Here is a 17,736-nt window from a genome sequence, read left to right as displayed (position 1 = left end):
TGATACAAACGGCACCCCATAGTTTTGTGCCAAAATGTGTAAACAGGACAGCAAATTGCACATAATAGAGAAGATACTAGTCATTTGAACATTATATATTAAATAATGTAAATTATTTATTTAAAGAGTCATTATTTATTTATGAAAATGTATATATATAAACCATTTACAGCAAACATATATAACCTAATTTTTTACACTTATTATATTGTTATAATTTTGATACAAATGGCACCCCATAGTTCCATGACAGATTTCAGATTCTGAAACCTAAAGTTTCAATTTCTTAATGTTTCAAGTAGTGTGTAAAATCCAAAGGGGTTTCCTGAAACCCCTGGCCCTTGGTACGCCCCTGAAGCAGATCAATAAAAAGTAGTGTACATGACTATGACTACAATGCAGTCCATCAGGGCTGGAGCCCAGATATTTTGAGTGGTCTGGCCAGCAATGGATTGCAACGGAAGTCATGGTCATGTACACTACTTTTTTTATTGATCGGATATGATTTTCAGATTATCTGCTTTCATGAGATACTAAATTCAACTGCGTGTGATATGTATACACAGTATGCCAAGCTAGGGGGGTCTGGTGGTATGCTCCCCCTGGGAAATTTTTGAAAATAGATGCTCTGAACTGGCATCTAGAAGCTATTTTACTTGCAAGGCCTGTTTCTCCTTTTTGTTAACATCAAGTACTACAATACCAGTTTCATATCTAAAATTTACTTTCACACTTTTAGTGAAAGCTTAGTTCTTTGAGATACAGAAACCATTGAGATTGTAATTGCTAATGCATTGCATGACATGCATGATCAATTAGCCCAATGCAATGCCATGCAGATGACTCACTGGAACTTTTGAGTGATATGAAGACAATTAACATACATGTATAATGGCTTAGACTAAGTAGAACAGTGGCTATATTATACACCGAATGCTCTATTAGAGTATTGCAATGACCATTCTATTAAAGTATTATCATATTGACTGCTCTATTAGAGTATGTCGATCTTTTTACAATTTAAGTAGCTGAAAAGTGCTGGCCCTGCAGTCCATGCATGGCCTGACCATTGAAAATTTCTGGACTCTGGCCCTGAAATAAACGTTATGGATAGCTTAACTAGTTACTAGTATTGGTGTCAGCCACTTGTTCATCATCACCATCCAATAGTAGTCGACCCCTTCACCTAATAGTTGTAACATGAGCACCTGATATTCTATGCCCAGTCCTTAGGTCAGTGATCCTCAAGATGTATGTGAGGCAATGTATATGTTACAACCATTGACATGTTCACTACTAATACAGATGAACAGCAAAATCACATCACACCCTCTTTCAGTTGGTGCAGTGGTGCAATAATAACATTGTATGCATACAAGGTATAGTCTAGCTATAATATATTATATCAGAAAAGATCTTCTTGAGCTCTTGTGTTGGTGTCAACTACTTTACCACCATCATCATCACTACTCCTGTGGGCCAACAGATAACAACACAATATGATATACTATAAAGTGTTACTTGATAAATTGTTCTTGTTCCTTCTGTTTCATCTCTAATGGAATAACATACAATGGATGATATCACATAATATCACTACCTCACCTAGTCCATGAGATGATACTCTACTTTTACTAGTAGCACTTTTGTGATCACAGGATGTGCTACTCTGTTTGGTAGTGAAGGATGATGGGCTAGGTGACTTCTCACTACTAGTATGGCTCTGAGTTCGGGGTTTTTTACTTAATGGCATGGTGATTTTGTATTCCATTTGTTCTTCTTCTGCATAATAGAAAGCATGCAATTAATCAGTATAATTGTTATGTAATAATACTGAACACTCACCTGAGTTTGATAGGTCACTACTATGGCCTGATGACCAGTTGCGTCCTAACATCATCTCAATCTTTAACTGTTCAGACTATAATAATAATATTGGACTAGATGAGTTAGTACAACTAACCATAGAATTAAGTTTTACTGATTGCACTATTAATTAAGGGATTGTTCTTCTATTGTTTTCTGTTTAATACTTTGGAAATGTAAAACCTTTCACACAAGAAATCAACTAAACAATAGTGCTGGTGATATATTAATCTAATCCAAAACAACCAAGCTGTAAAAAAAGTGTGCGGCCCTCAAAAAGGCTATGGTGAAAAAAGATGTGAAATCTAAGGTGGCGGAAAAGAAATGGCTGCGATGGTAGGTTAATGGTAAGAATTTTAATAATGACAATTCAGGTGAATTTTGTGCCGCTTCACAAAATTCACCTGAATTGTCATTATTAAAATTCTTACCATTAACCTACCATCACAGCCATTTCTTGGCCGCCACCTTAGATTTCACATCTTTTTTCACCATAGCCTTTTTCTGAGGGCCGCACACTTTTTTTACAGCTTGGCTGTTTTGGATTAGATTTCATTTCTTTTTGTATTTGTATACCCCAAAGCTGGCCGATGGCCGGCTTTGGGACTTTTTAACCTATCTTTTTTTCTTTACTACAGGAAGAAGAAAAGATGAAGTAGATGTACTTTAAATGTTTTATCAGTAAATGTACAAATTATATATATAATACATAATATTATATTGATTACAGAAATTTCCATGGTGGTTCTTTGTAACTGAACACTCTACAAGGTGACTTCTTCTAACTGATCTTTCTACAGGGCAATGTGTTTGTGGCTGAATTTTCCACAGGGTGATTTCTTTGCGGCTGAACTCTCTACGTGGTGGTTTCTTTGTAGCTGAACTCTCTACAAGGTAATTTCTTCTAGCTGATCTCTCTACAGGGAGATTTGTTTGTAGCTACAAGGTAACTTCTTCTAGCTGATCTCTCTACAGGGTGATTTGTTTGTAGCTGAATTCTGTACAGGTGATTTGTTTGCAGCTGAGCTCTTTACAGAATGGTTTCTTTGTAGCTGAACTCTCTACAAAGTAACTTCTTCTAGCTGATCTCTCTACAGGGTGATTTGTTCGTAGCTGAATTCTGTACAGGTGATTTGTTTGCAGCTGAGCTCTTTACAAAATGGTTTCTTTGTAGCTGAACTCTCTACAAGGTAACTTCTTCTAACTGATCTTTCTACAGGGTGATTTGTTTGTATCTGAACTATCTACAAGGTAATTTCTTCTAGCTGATCTCTCTACAGGGTGATTTGTTTGTAGCTGAATTCTGTACAGGTGATTTGTTTGCAGCTGAGCTATTTACAGAATGGTTTCTTTGTAGCTGAATTCTCTACAAGGTATCTTCTTCTAGCTGATGTCTATACAAGGTCCCTAGTTTGTAGCTGAGCTCTCTACATGGTGGTTTCTTTGTAACTGAACTTTCTACAAGGTGACTTCTTCTAGCTGATCTTTCTACAGGGTAATTTGTTTGTAGCTGAACTCTCTACAAGGTAACTTCTTCTAGCTGATCTCTCTACATGGTGGTTTGTTTGTAGCTGAACTCTCTACAAGATAACTTCTTCTAGATGATCTCTCTACAGGGTGATTTTTTTGTAGCTGAATTCTGTACAGGTGATTTGTTTGCAGCTGAGCTATTTACAGAATGGTTTCTTTGTAGCTGAATTCTCTACAAGGTATCTTCTTCTAGCTGATGTCTATACAAGGTCCCTAGTTTGTAGCTGAGCTCTCTACATGGTGGTTTCTTTGTAACTGAACTCTCTACAAGGTGACTTCTTCTAGCTGATCTTTCTACAGGGTGATTTATTTGAAGCTGAACTCTCTACAAGGAAACTTCTTTTAGCTGATCTCTCTACAGGGAGATTTGTTTGTAGCTGAACTCTCTACAGGTGATTTGTTTGCAGCTGAACTCTCTACATGATGGTTTCTTTGTAGCTGAACTCTCTACAAGGTAACTTCTTATAGCTGATCTCTCTATACAGGGAGATTTGTTTGTAGCTGAACTCTCTACATGATGGTTTCTTTGTAGCTGAATTCTCTGCAAGTTAACTTCTTCTATTGATCTCTCTACACGGCAATTTGTTTTTAGCTGAACTCTCTACATGGTGGTTTCTTTGTAATTGAACTCTCTACAAGGTGACTTCTTCTAGCTGATCTTTCTACAGGGTGATTTGTTTGAAGGTGAACTCTCTACAAGGAAACTTCTTCTATTGATCTCTCTACAGGGAGATTTGTTTGCAGTTGAACTCTCTACATGATGGTTTCTTTGTAGCTGAACTCTCTACAAGGTAACTTATTCTAGCTGATCTCTCTACAGGGAGATCTGTTTGTAGCTGAACTCTCTACATGATGGTTTCTTTGTAGCTGAACTCTCTGCAAGGTAACTTCTTCTGTTGATCTCTCTACAGGGCGATTTGTTTGTAGCTGAACTCTCTACATTGTGGTTTCTTTGTAGCTGAACTCTACAAGGTGATTTCTTCTAGCTGAACTATCTCTTTCCATAGTTGCATGAACTCCTACAAGGTAACTTCTTCTAGCTGATCTCTCTACAGGGTGAATTGTTTATAGCTGATCTCTCTACAGGGTGACTTGTTTGTAGCTGATCTCTATACAGGTTACTTGTTTCTAGCTGATTTCTTGAATTCTCTTCAGGGTGACTGCTCTATTAGGATGACTGCTCTATTAGAGTATCTCGATCTCGCACTTGCTGCACCAAGTTGGATTTCGTGTTATAACTCCGTGGCTTTAAGTCTGATTCTTCTACACCATTGATGAGCCTTTCTTAGATGATTACTCCATCTGTACAACGCTTTTCAAAGTATTACCCCAAGCGGTTTATCTGGTAGGCGTGGCAAGCAGTTTTTTTTTTATTAGCTAATCTCGATTGCATAATTGTTACACACTGTTGGTTGTTTCGTTGTATCTTCCTGGTTTTTAGCTCGATTTCTTTCAAACCACAAAAGGTTTGAGGTTCAGTAGTTAACCTATTCACCCACCGATTTTCAGCTTCTTCCCATACGCGGTTTACCCTGTAGGCGTGACAACATATTGGTGTTATTTTTCGTGAATAATCACTCATAACTCTTTGCCTGTTTATCGTATTCCAGCCAAAGTTGGTACCGAGATGCGCCTTTATACCCCCCTTCTGTGTGCAAATTTCAAGTCAATCGGATATGGCGTTCGCGTTTTATAGCAGTTTTTGTAAGTGTGCAAAAAGAGGAAGAAAAATAAGAAAAAAAAAAAAAACCGAAGAAACTAAGCCAATTTTTGAAGTCGCATATCTCGGGAACGCTTGAAGCGATTTCGCTCAAATTTGGAATGTGGAGTTCTGTAGGTGGAGGGAGTGCGCACAGCAAAAATCGTCTTGTTTCATCAAGGCAGCACAGAGCTACAGAGGTGCGAAAATTGCGTTTTCTTTCTTCCTGTCAATATACTCACGGGTGTTACGCGCCAGCTTCTTGGGCCGCACGACACACTACCGTGTGTCTTGATATATATATTTTTTCAGAATTTGATATTTTGATACAGTTAGTATATCAAGTGATCTGCAGTAACTTTTAAAATAATATAGCACATAAATTGTTCTTTAATGTGTTGTATCCATTACCTATTCAGCAATATATGTTGGTAGTCTTGTACCAATTATGGCAGCATAATTTCAAGCATAGTAGGCTAGCAAAAGCATCAAGCATTATGCTAGAATAATGAGACAGTTTTAAAGATTTTTAATGAAATGCGCAATGCGCATGTCAAAAACACAAAACATGAACACACTGCACTTTCTTTGCTGATTATTCACACTTCGTGGAAATAAGATCAAGTTACTATAATAGATCAATCACCTACTCTCAAGCAGTAAGGAAAGGCTGATATATACTCTAATACCATACCTGTTTCACTGCCCATACAAAAGTCTCAATAGTAGCAGTGAAATTTATCCCGTATTTCACTGGTAGCAGTGAAAAATTTGTAATTGCAATTTCATTAGCTAGAATTTATGTTAACAATGTAGCGCCAATTAGTGTTGACACGTGTTTAGTACATAGTGACAAATTGCGTATATAGCAAGCATGCGCATATGCAGCGAGTATGGTATTAACTGGGAATAGCATGGGTAGCAGTGAAATTTGGGATAAATACCACTCTTGTTGTATTGGAAATGGTAAATTTCACTCGGCTTCGCCTCGTGGAATTTATCCCCATTTCCAATACAACACTCTTGGTATTTATCCCAAATTTCACTGCTACCCATGCTATTACTAGTACTAATAAAACAGCCAACTCTAGAGCATAATCTTGCTCAAAAGCATAATAGGCTATTTTCAAAGCATATTTTGCTCAAACCTATATTTGGGCAGGAAAATCTCTATTGTGTAAGAAAATTAACAATTTATACATGCAAAGTAATGATGCAATATCATATCAAAAAGTATCAATACCGGCCAATTTTATTCAATATCATAAATAATTGTGACCGGATTTGCGAAAAGGTACCTTTTTCACACACACAATTTGACCCATTTTTTGAACTTTAAAGCTTCATAACATTTTGATCATGGCATATACATGCTTGCAATTTTCACTGAATGTGGCTACAGTATCTGGCTACAATTTGATACTAACAGCAAGTTAATCAGTGTAAGGAGTCAAGTGTTACATCATTTTGTTTGTTGGTATGTCAAATGTGTGGAAAAGGTACCTTTTCGCAAATCCGGTCACAATTATTATTTATATCATATCATTCTGAAACTCCAGGTATCGCCTATCAGTACTAAACAAGCACTACTGTATGTCTGAAATCACACAGAGCTCAAATATAAAATAAAATAAAGGTATGTATTTTCTCAGTATGAAGATTTGGGAGGGGGGCTAAGTTAATTAACACTTCCACAGTTGCAATCTAACCGTAAGAGTTTTAAGTCATCAGTTTGCAATATTAAGTAAATATACTTGGTATTTGTCTCAGTATCTTATAAGCCCAAAGCAAAGACTATATATATGGCTAAATCAGTGTTTGGCCACAGCTAGCAGTCTCATTGGAAGTTAGTAGATAATATGACAACAAACTGTCTTGAAGATTATTACTGCTTTACAATAGTAGAATATACTCTACTGGACTGTTTCATTAGAATGTATGTATGATTGTTCTATTAGAGTAAATTGATCTCAGACCAGGTCCTGAACTTTGCAAGGCTAGAGGCCAAATACAGCAGTGCACAGCTACCATTTTGCGCCACAATATCAAAATCACTAGTGGAATATGCCTTTTGCAGTTCTGATGAGTGTAGGCCCTCTGCGACTTGTCTTTTCTTTTATCTTCAATCAGGCTGCTTGTCTTCTTCGTTCAGTGAAACCATATTGAGGTGTTAATTTTCTGTATCAACACTTTCTTTCAGCAGCACACTTAGATGCCACAGAATTATTTCACCAGAAGCGCTTTAGTCCTGGCACTACTATATGAGATATATAGCTAGATATCTGCAATTTCACGATTTGCGATAGGTTCGTGACCACCCCATCAATAAAAGATCTAGGTGGACTAATAGCAATAGAGTATGGAGACCACACATCTTAACAATCTAGCTCTTTACTTAACAGTATACAAGATGACCTCACCCCTTATTGGTATAGCTATCTGCACACCCCTTGGCTCACTTGAAATAATAATATTTTACTCTAATACAACGGTCACTCTAATACAATAGTCATTATGATATTCTAATAGAACAGTCACAAGCAGGGTGTCAGAATAGGTGCGACCAGTTAGGCCAGAGCCTCACCACTTTTTGGCTGGAATAAAAAACTTGCAAACTTGATGAAGCTAAAACTAAAAGTAGCGAACATGCAATACTTAGCATATATTTAATGGCAACAATTGACAGAAACAGCACTTATTCAGTCTGGCCTGTTTTTCACTCAGAACAGCTTCATGTCGACTTTGTCCATATTAAGCGCCTCTAAAAATAATTACCGTCATTTTTAGATTTGGCCTGCTTTTAGAAACATTTCTTATGCTTTGTCTCTTATTAGTAAACTCAAATGGTAAGGTTTAAGTGTTAAACAAATGCTTTTTGACCACTGACCAGTTTTATCATTGAATAGTTACAATGCTAGTTAGCTAGCTAAGTAGCTAGCACCATTCACACAGTATTCCAGTCCAAAACTGCATATCTCAAAATATGTAGTTTCAAATTTTTCCTGGGGGGCATAATCCTCCCCCAGACTGAGCCTTACCACTTTCACTTTTACTCTGACTCCCCTGGTCACAAGTTACATTGTAGCTAGCTGTGCTACAACAAAAATACTAAACAAACTAGTATATAAAAAAACTGAAATTTAAAAATGAAGTCGAGACCTATGCAATAAAAAGTAGTGAAACAAGAGATGAATGATGGTATTATAGCATAGCTTAGTGGGAAGTCTGTAATTTGGCACATTAACTATAACAATTATTTTGCTCAGTGCTAAAGTAGGGACTTTCCCACTGAGCTATGCTGTAATACCATCATTCATCTCTTGTTTCACTACCTATTATTGCATAGATCCCGACTTCATTTTTAATTAACAATTGTTTAATACTAGTATACTATATATATCTGACTTGTTAAATACATTTTATCAACTATTACTTGCTACTGTTAGATTTCATTGCCAATGTTATTTTCCTAAAGCTGTTAACATTTGTTTGATTATTAATCAGACTTGTGTGTTTGGCACAACCATGCAATCTTACATACAGAAATTTAAGACATACACAAACTAGAAAATATGAACATGTACATAGTCAGCTAGCAATATAGTGACTTTATTTAATTCTATAAAATACATTCTTCATTGATTCAATGGTGTCATTGTTTTATAGAACACTTTCAGAATGTTTCTGTACCCCATGGAAGAGACAGATTTAAGGAGGGTGGGGTCACGTGTCCCTTCTTTCCTCCAATAAATATACACTTTAGTCAAATACTCTAATAGAACAGTCACCACATACAACACTATTGAGAATCTTCTATAGTAGCTGAGAATGAAAAAAAATTTGTGTCTGAAGGAATATCACATGCATGGATACACTTAACCTGCAGTCAGGGGCGGAGCAGCAATTTTTGAAGTGGTCAGGTTATGATGTGCATGGAGCATACTGATGTGTGCAGAGCATACTGATGTGGCATGCTCTAACTAAGGGGGGTCTGGGGGGCATGAGGGCATGCCCCTCCCCCCCAGGAAAATTTTGAAAAATAGACACCGTGAGAATGAATCTGGAGGACTTTTCACTCAATTAATTTCAAAACAAAGCTGTATAGCAGAAGTGCAGAACTTTACTAGTCAGAGTCCCAGAAATAAAATTATAATGTAGGGGTGCACATGTAGCCTGTATACAAGTACAGCCTTAGGCATTGCTGCACTTGTAGTTAGAGCTGCATATTACTTATTGATTTACTATTTTCTACAGGTTGCAGCTGGTTGTTACTAGTTGTTCTGCATAATAATCCAATGCCAACTTAAAAAGCGTTCCTCAGCTATGGCTAGTTGTATGATACATACGACAGCCATAACCTACTTATCTCTGACCATTAAGAAGAGTGGTGCTTTTCTCTACCAATACATACATAACACACCCATGCACACACTTACTTCTCACATTCTATTTATACTTACTTCTCACATTCTATTTCTCTCCACAAAGTGTCTGACAGATGAACGACAACGGTGGCCTATATACACTGGTCTCAAATACCCCGGAAACTCCCAATACATTTGGTTGTAACCTTCTAGGTAACCTTATAAGGAGATTGGGAATAGCTATTAGCAAGGATGGGGCTGAGTCCGCCAGCTCTTCATCCATTATTAATAAAGTCAAATGTAGTTGGTTGGTGAGGAATACAAGGTAAACCAGGTAGTTGCTCAGTTGAAAAACTCATAGACTGTCACCAAGTGCAATATTAAAACTCTTTACTAAGATACCATCGCATTAAAAAAACTTAGAAAATACAATGGACATGAGGGTACACAGAAGTTACAGAACAACTTAATGAGAGATACAGTAAGTTCCGTAGTGGCAGCAGGATTTACACTTGACTTTATTACAAATGATTAGCTACTGTTCATGGACTTAACTTTGTTTTTGTGCAGGCACAGTGCATTATTATAGTTCATGCTATGTTCACTTAGCTAATTTAATTTGAAGTATGCACCCAAATAGTGATGGTGAAAACTCCTAGGCCAAGTTCCTTAGTTTTTATTAGTTATACCAGAGACCCAGTTAAAAGTGGTCAGGTTGAAACATGACCAACTGGACTGGTTGTGCCACCCCTGAGAGGAACTTGCTAATGATATTTTGTAAATGAAAATGCACATGATTGTGTGTATGTATGCCATTCTTTAGGTACATAATAATTATAATATAGCTAGCTGAACTACTCATGACTGTTATACTTATCACCTCTTGATCAATGTACCATGCATTATTGCATTTTACAGCACCCCCACACAAAAATTACACATGTAATTACAACATACAGAGGACACATGAATACCAAACACTTTTCACAACAATAATGTAAGAATTGTACAATAATGACTGTAATATAACTGCTATGAAAATGTTTTCCAGTGGCCCGCCATGGTAGCAAGTCTCACATGACGGCATGTATATTCATCCAAACACAATGGGAGTAACAAGTAAGTATGATGACAAGTTGATATGACTCCATTTGTAGAATCCAGATGAGTGGGTGTTGCTCCAGTATGTCTAAACAGTTAACAAACATTCCTGTTATAAATACGTGCTAGAGTTGCAATATAATAGTATAGTATTTAAATGCAACAATACATAGTCTCCATTGCATCACTATCAAACGACACTAAGTGGAGGATATTGTTGCATCTCTAGTATGTACACTCTATCAGTACAACCTGTCTTAATGGCCACCAGTATAGAAAGACAATCTCTCTTGATAAGCCAATTCCAATTGAGAATTTATACACTGTTACCTCTTTATTGAGTGAAGGTGGCAATAAACAAGTTCCACCGTAATTTATACACGTGATGTGATCCTGTATATTCTGTCAGTGGATGAGATCCACTTGGCCAGGACAAAATGTGACTCAAATGTCCTGGATGATCCATACTCAACCCACTTATGACCCAGTGGCACAATGGAACTGAGTATAGAGAATACAATTATATTTATTTCTAAGATGTGTGGATGTGTGGACACATTACAACACATTACATGTACATACAAGACATGCTACGTACTGTTTTAGCAATTCAAGTCACCAAATTATGTACGGACCAGTCAACAATGCTTCATAGTGCCCATCAGTAAACCTGAAGAAAAGTTACGAAAAATAAAAATTCACATAAGTACAGTGAAGCCTCATTAATATGGCCAGCTGTGGAACCAAAAAATTTGGCCTGAATAACAAGGTGGCCTTATTAATGAGCTGTTCGCTCAAAAGACTGTGTGGCAGCTGTTTTCCTTCTGTACAAGTGGCCACCAAGACAGGTCCACTGTGGATGAAAGCCAGGCATTAGATATTTGGTATTTTATGTGTTGAAGGCATTCCAGGGCTTCCGGTAGTCTCAAATCTCACCACAGTTTACCTCAGGCAGTCTTGTGGTCACCACTAAACCACCGGAATGCTGTGCTATGTTCATCTTATGCTTGGCTACTGAATTGTAGAACTGAAATGGATACTCTGAAAAATATATCCTATGGATAATGACTTCATCACTTTCTTCATCAGGAGCTTATAAGGACCAATAGTGAAACTTTTACACTTTGGGCTGACAGCCAACTGCCTAAGTCTTAAGCAGTGCCTTTGGTGCTCTAACAGATTGGCTGCCCCCTTGCTGCCAGCACTCACTGTCTCATACGCTGTCACACACTAAATCCATCTCTATAGCCAGTTAGAACAGCATGCTTCTTACCCTTTTTAAGGCCGCAAAATGCAGCCACCTCTTTAAAAAGCTAGGTCAGAAATTTTTTGTCCATACGGCCTGAATAATGACCAGTTTTCACTGTACTATTAGTGATTAGTGATCATGGAGGATTATTTATTAAGATACTAAGATATACAAACGCTACAACCTCTAAATATAGCAGTAAATTTTTTTACCCTGGTCCAATGTTAGTCTCGCGTGGCCAGACCGCTTTTTCTTCGTCACGACGCTTATCGATTAGAGATTATAAGCGCCTACTCCGAAATAGGGTCTGGTCCAGAATCAATACGTAAACTCGTTTTCACACCCCAAGCAAGAGCTCGGGGTGTTTAATCAACTTTCGTCATAAAACGTATACTTCCTTTTAATTTTCAAGCCAAGTACGCACTGGAAATGCCATGAACGATAGTCGGTAGAGTCGATGAGAAACACTGAGGGTGGTTTTCTAAGGCTAAAAAGAACACGGGTTGATTCCTTGCTCAGTTCGCCTTCAGTCTTTTCGTTTTCACAAGGAATCGATCCGTGACCTTTTTAACCGTAGAAAACCAGCCTCAGTGTCTCTCATCAACTCCACCGGCTATCGTTCATGGCATTTCCAGTGCGTACGTGGCTTGAAATTTAAAAGGAAGTATACGTCTTATCACGAAAGTTGATTAAACACCCCGAGCCCTTTTTATTTTATTTTTATTTTATTTATTTTATTAATGCTTTACAGCACAAGTGCTGAAGGTCTGTAGGACACCTGGTCCTACAGCCTGCTCAAAGACTTTAGCTACTTAAGATGTGTTTGAAAAGTTGGAGAAAGGAGAAAAAATCCATGACTGGACCTAGGTAGCCTCGAACCTGCAGCCATCCGATTTACGCTCGAACGCTTACAGGAGTCTACCAGGTGGTCAGGATGTTTTCTCCTTGTTATTTTCATGTAATTATATCCATAGGAATTCTAGAGAGTAACTCATTATCTCTAAGTACCCCAAGTAGAACCAAATGGATTTTTTTGCTTGGGGTGTGAAAACGAGTTTACGTATTGATTCTGGACCAGACCCTATTTCGGAGTAGGCGCTTATAATCTCTAATCGATAAGCGCCGTGATGAAGAAAAAGCGGTCTGGCCACGCGAGACTAGTCCAATGTCTCGTAATAATTGTGAGAGACTCTACTGTGACAAATACATGTTTATCATGATATGTACTAATCGCCTTTTTACAATTAAGTTTTGCAACACAACTACATGTATAGTTAAACTCACCAATTGTGACTAAATCCCTTCAACACGAAAAAACAAGTAATGAGACAACCTTGGAGACAACAGCCTCACAAGCCTATTCTTGTGTGCTTATTTAGTAGTAATATAAATTTTAAAGGCGTTTATTTACAACAGGACATAATTACGCGCCCTTCTATTGTCTCTGTACATACTTGCCTTTTCTTTACTATTCTCATTTCATTTCACAAGATCTCTTGGCAGGGGCGTAGCTTCTTCACTTGAATCAGTCAATGCTTGAAGTAGATCGAGATACTCTAATAGAACAGTCACATTTCTACAAGTGCCATATTTTTATATTGTAAAGTCTGTAAGTAGCTAGTAATTTAAACTATACAATCCGATGCTAAGCAGAAGTTGTAACTATGCTAAATATTGATTGCTGTGTTACAGCTGTTTTGTGACTGCTCTAATAGAGTATCTTGATCGTTTTAATGCAGTACAAGATGAAAGGCAAAGTGTTATTAAGGGTTTACTAGTTAAAATGGGTGGTAGTTGACTGCAGTTGCATGCCACTAACAGGGCCGTCCAGAGAAATTAGAGAGCCCAGGGAAAAGAGTTAAAGAGGGGCCCAGGGGCAAGGAAGAGTCTAGATCCTGACTGTTCTATTAGAGTATATCGATCTTTCTTTAAACAGGTATTCAAGGGGCCCCTTTCGGGCTGGGGCAGGGGGAAAAATACCCCAGTTACCCCCCCCCCCCCCCCCCCCATGTGGGCGGCCCTGGCCACTAAAATTACAGTTATATTTTAATATTCTGTCATTGTAATCTGGGGTTTCTGTCAAAACCATGGAAACTCACTTACTGTTATCAACAGTGCATTGCTTATTCTAACAAAAAGTATTGAAATCCCATCCAAAAACAGCTTATAGCTGTAAAAAAAGTGCGCGTCCAAGTAAAGCAGAGTTAACTGCGACAAAAAGTAATGATATCATAATGCGGCCATGTGCTAGGTGTGCAAGTTGTAAAATTAATATTAGCTAATCAGATAATACAATGTTATTGTTAAAGTGTTAATGAGAACTATGTGATGCTGCTATTTTTAAGTGTGTGAGCATCTTCATAAATGCCACACAAATTTAATTCTCAATAAAGCAATGTGTATAGATTCTCTGATAGCAATAAATAGTTTGAGTTTGGCCGTCTTTCCTGTATACGGCAATGCTACGAACAAAGGAAAGGTGGCCAAACTCAAACTATTTATTGCTATCAGAGAATCTATACACATTGCTTTATTGAGAATTAAATTTGTGTGGCATTTATGAAGATGCTCACACACTTAAAAATAGCAGCATCACATAGTAGTTCTCATTAACACTTTAACAATAACATTGTATTATCTGATTAGCTAATATTAATTTTACAACTTGCACACCTAGCACATGGCCGCATTATGATATCATTACTTTTTGTCACAGTTAACTCTGCTTTACTTGGACGCGCACTTTTTTTACAGCTATAAGCTGTTTTTGGATGGGATACTGTAATACAATTCTTCTCCGTGTTCTGCGAATAATTCTGGACAAATAGTAGACTAACTAGTAAGTAGCGTATCTACTGTAGCTTTAACTGTTACTCTGGTTACCGGTCGAATAATTATTTTTGTGGGCGCTGTAAGAACTTCAGGAAGAAACCGTTCTGTTGTTCTACATTGCTCTTTCACTCCACCCTAATGTTCTGGCTATAAAGGTATGTACTTTAAACCATAGTCTAAATAAGTTAGACACCGCGACCAACGGGAACTAAGCAATTTAGTAACCCCTCTGGCCCTTAGTAGCACCCTCGCTGCGCTCGGGACGCTACAGCCTCAGGCCATCAGGGTTACTAAATCGCTTAGTTCCCTTGGTCTTGGTGTCTAACTATTATATAGCCACATTCAGTAAACAAATGAATTAGAAGTTAGATTTATATTGATAGTTGATGACAACCCCTTGTATATTTGATTAATGTTTGTGATTTGTCATACCATGGCAGTGGTCCCCTGTCACATCTCAAGTAATGTCTTAGCATAAGCAATCAATTATTGGCCTAGTTGTGTACCAACCTACAGAAATCTCATTTAGAACAAGATGTACACAAACTTTTTATACCCAGCGATAGGCAATTTAATACTTTAGATGCACACAATGTACCAGCGTTCAAAACAGTAGCATTCATCAGCAGCAGGCAGTAGTATAAGGCATCGATTATCGTCGGTAGACATTATTTATCGGCCACTCAATAACTTGTGTACATCAATTATCATCCTATTTGAAGTATTTCGATTGGCATCCACACACAATTCAAAACTAAATCCTGCCAATAGTACAAAATAGTCTACCAGTACTAATTGTAATTCCACCAAAATTTCAAGTAAGTCTTATGCGTGATTTCGAAATACACTCAAATCAAATTTCTAATAAAACAATCACTCAAGTATTTTAACACTTTAAACACAATACCAAATGAATTAAATAGGACAGTTGCTTCATCAATGATGTAACAAAGGTCAGCAGAATAATCTTGGTGCCACTGGGCTCAGCTTTAGCTAGTTTGTTTCCTGTTATCCAGCAATCTATCGAATGACATACAAGCTCTTCATACGTAAACGATAACTGACAACTTCTATCCAATGTGATGGGTGTCTTATCCACTTGTTCCTGTGCAGTGTAACATGTTCAACACTTGACAGCTGGTTACAAGGCTCCAAGCCTTTAAATACAATATATATGTCAGTCGATTATGTCTGAAAGTAAGTGTATCTTTATTTGTAAACACTCTGACCATTGCTTATGTAGCCAATTCTCCTGTTTTCTACAGGATGTAGGTAGCCTCACAAGACTTTGGTGTGATTCACCTTGCTTTAAGAGCTGTTTCTTCCTAGGCAGCTCCATTAGTCTAACTACCACAAGACATCTTTCCATCTTCTTTGTCCACATAAACAATTTATAATGGCTGTCATTGTACAGCCACTAATCCATGATGATTAAAACTACCTTTAACAGTCCACAAGACATGAATTCCAAGTCAAATAAGTGATGACTATCTTGTAAACACATGTGTGCGATTGTAAACAAACATTATTCTACCTGTAAGCATGATTATTCTGGCACAGAGAATGACGGGACTTTAAAACGATTTCAGCCTGTCCCTTCTTACCTTGAACATCTTGTGTAAGGTTCAGTGTGGACTAGAACAAAAGAAACAACACGGATAAAGTTAAGTACACTACAAACATCATTTTCATGCCAAGAATAACAGACTGGCATAACAAAACTAAGCTATACGCAAGCCACTTGTCATTAACCAACAGACCAACGTAATTTAAGTTGATTTTAGCTGGTAGAAGAACAAAACAAAGCAGCATGAGGCTTCGTATTGTTCCGAAGTTCTGTATTTTAATCCAGATTCTATAGGATGATAATAGACATCGTGTTGGCTGATAATAGACATCGGTTGATAATTGATTACTTTTGCTATACAATTGTCACACAAGTAGCTCCCTATTACTGTACCTCAAGTAGTTCCTCTGATAATCTTCACCAATAGCTACAGACAGTGTGAAGCCAACCTCACTTCACTGTGATGAAAACATGATGCTCTGAATAGACCACTCAAACACTTAATAAGATAACGGTTGTGGATACAGGGAGTTACATTAGTTTTGACTGAAACCCCTTCTGAAAATAAGGCACGTGTCTGAAATCAGTTTACAGAGAGGTGAAACTATAGTTTGCAGACTATAGCAACCAAGTGCATTAAACTATGTATATACATTTACTATAATAACATAGTTAATCTTTTTAATGCCACTCTGGCATGGGTTTTGAAATGGTCGTGGTGGCATGCAAGATCAAATACAGTAGTCAGCTACTCTAATAAGCAGCCATGCGATTACTCTAATGCTGCAGTCATCACTCTAATAAAACAGTCGGATGCACTCGATAGTATATACGTAGATGTTATAGAGTTCTTATTCTTTATCAACATAAAGTGCTAAATGCATCATGCATCATTTCAAACTCCTGATTTCCTTAAATTTCTTCCACTCTGGAATAATCATTGTATGACTGCTACACTTATTTTAGTCACATTTATTGCAGCCACACTGCAATCTTAAACATTAAGCTATCGAAACATTATTTGAACAAGATGCTGATGCAACTGCTGATAGGATATGCTTGAAGTTGGAACAACCTAAGAGAGTTGTTATAAGCTAGTTACTATCTAGGAACTTCTCCAAAACTTATTTTTATCAGCAGGCCTAGGAGAGCCTGCTACAATACTGAGATCAACTCTGATTATTAGCCAGTAAAATACACTGCCCAGAATTTTAATTATAAATTATTTTAATTTAATAACTCTGTAGCTGCAGTATATACGTGTACCTGAACTATTTACTTAGTGACTTGTTTATAAGCAGAATTCTTGACAGGTTGACTTTTTTGTAGTTGCACTTCTATAGAGTGTCTTTGTATGTATCTGAATGCTCTACAGACTTGTTTGTAACTGAATTACTCTCTATAGGATGACATAATTGTAGCTGAACTCTCTACAGGTTAACTTGTTATGTAGCTGAACTCTACAGAATGACTTGCTGTGTAGATGAATGTCGTTTGACTACTGTAACTATAACTGACTTGCACTATG

At 37.4% G+C, this 17,736-nt stretch overlaps 2 protein-coding genes and 1 long non-coding RNA gene across 5 annotated transcripts in view; 1 reads left to right on the top strand and 2 right to left on the bottom strand.

Moving 5' to 3' along the window:
- LOC136253054 (uncharacterized) overlaps positions 1–17,736 on the top strand; it is a 150,373-nt gene that overhangs the window by 54,780 nt on the left and 77,857 nt on the right. The window lies entirely within an intron of this gene.
- LOC136252704 (uncharacterized) lies at positions 1,281–1,900 on the bottom strand. The gene is made up of 4 exons (XM_066045273.1): positions 1,846–1,900; positions 1,606–1,782; positions 1,522–1,555; positions 1,281–1,472 (listed from the first exon to the last, which is right to left on the bottom strand). Exons 1-4 carry the CDS (start codon positions 1,898–1,900, stop codon positions 1,406–1,408), a joined length of 333 nt encoding a protein of 110 aa, XP_065901345.1. The 3' UTR covers positions 1,281–1,405.
- Positions 10,360–13,703, bottom strand: LOC136253160 (uncharacterized). Its single transcript, XR_010699981.1, has 3 exons — positions 13,094–13,703; positions 11,159–11,230; positions 10,360–10,648 (listed from the first exon to the last, which is right to left on the bottom strand). It is a non-coding gene; the product is annotated as an uncharacterized lncRNA (long non-coding RNA).

This window comes from Dysidea avara, chromosome 4 (assembly GCF_963678975.1).
Source record: "Dysidea avara chromosome 4, odDysAvar1.4, whole genome shotgun sequence".
Taxonomy (NCBI): Eukaryota; Metazoa; Porifera; class Demospongiae; order Dictyoceratida; family Dysideidae; genus Dysidea; species Dysidea avara.
Note: the sequence above shows the minus strand (reverse complement) of the source record. Positions and strands in the feature narration are given on the sequence as shown.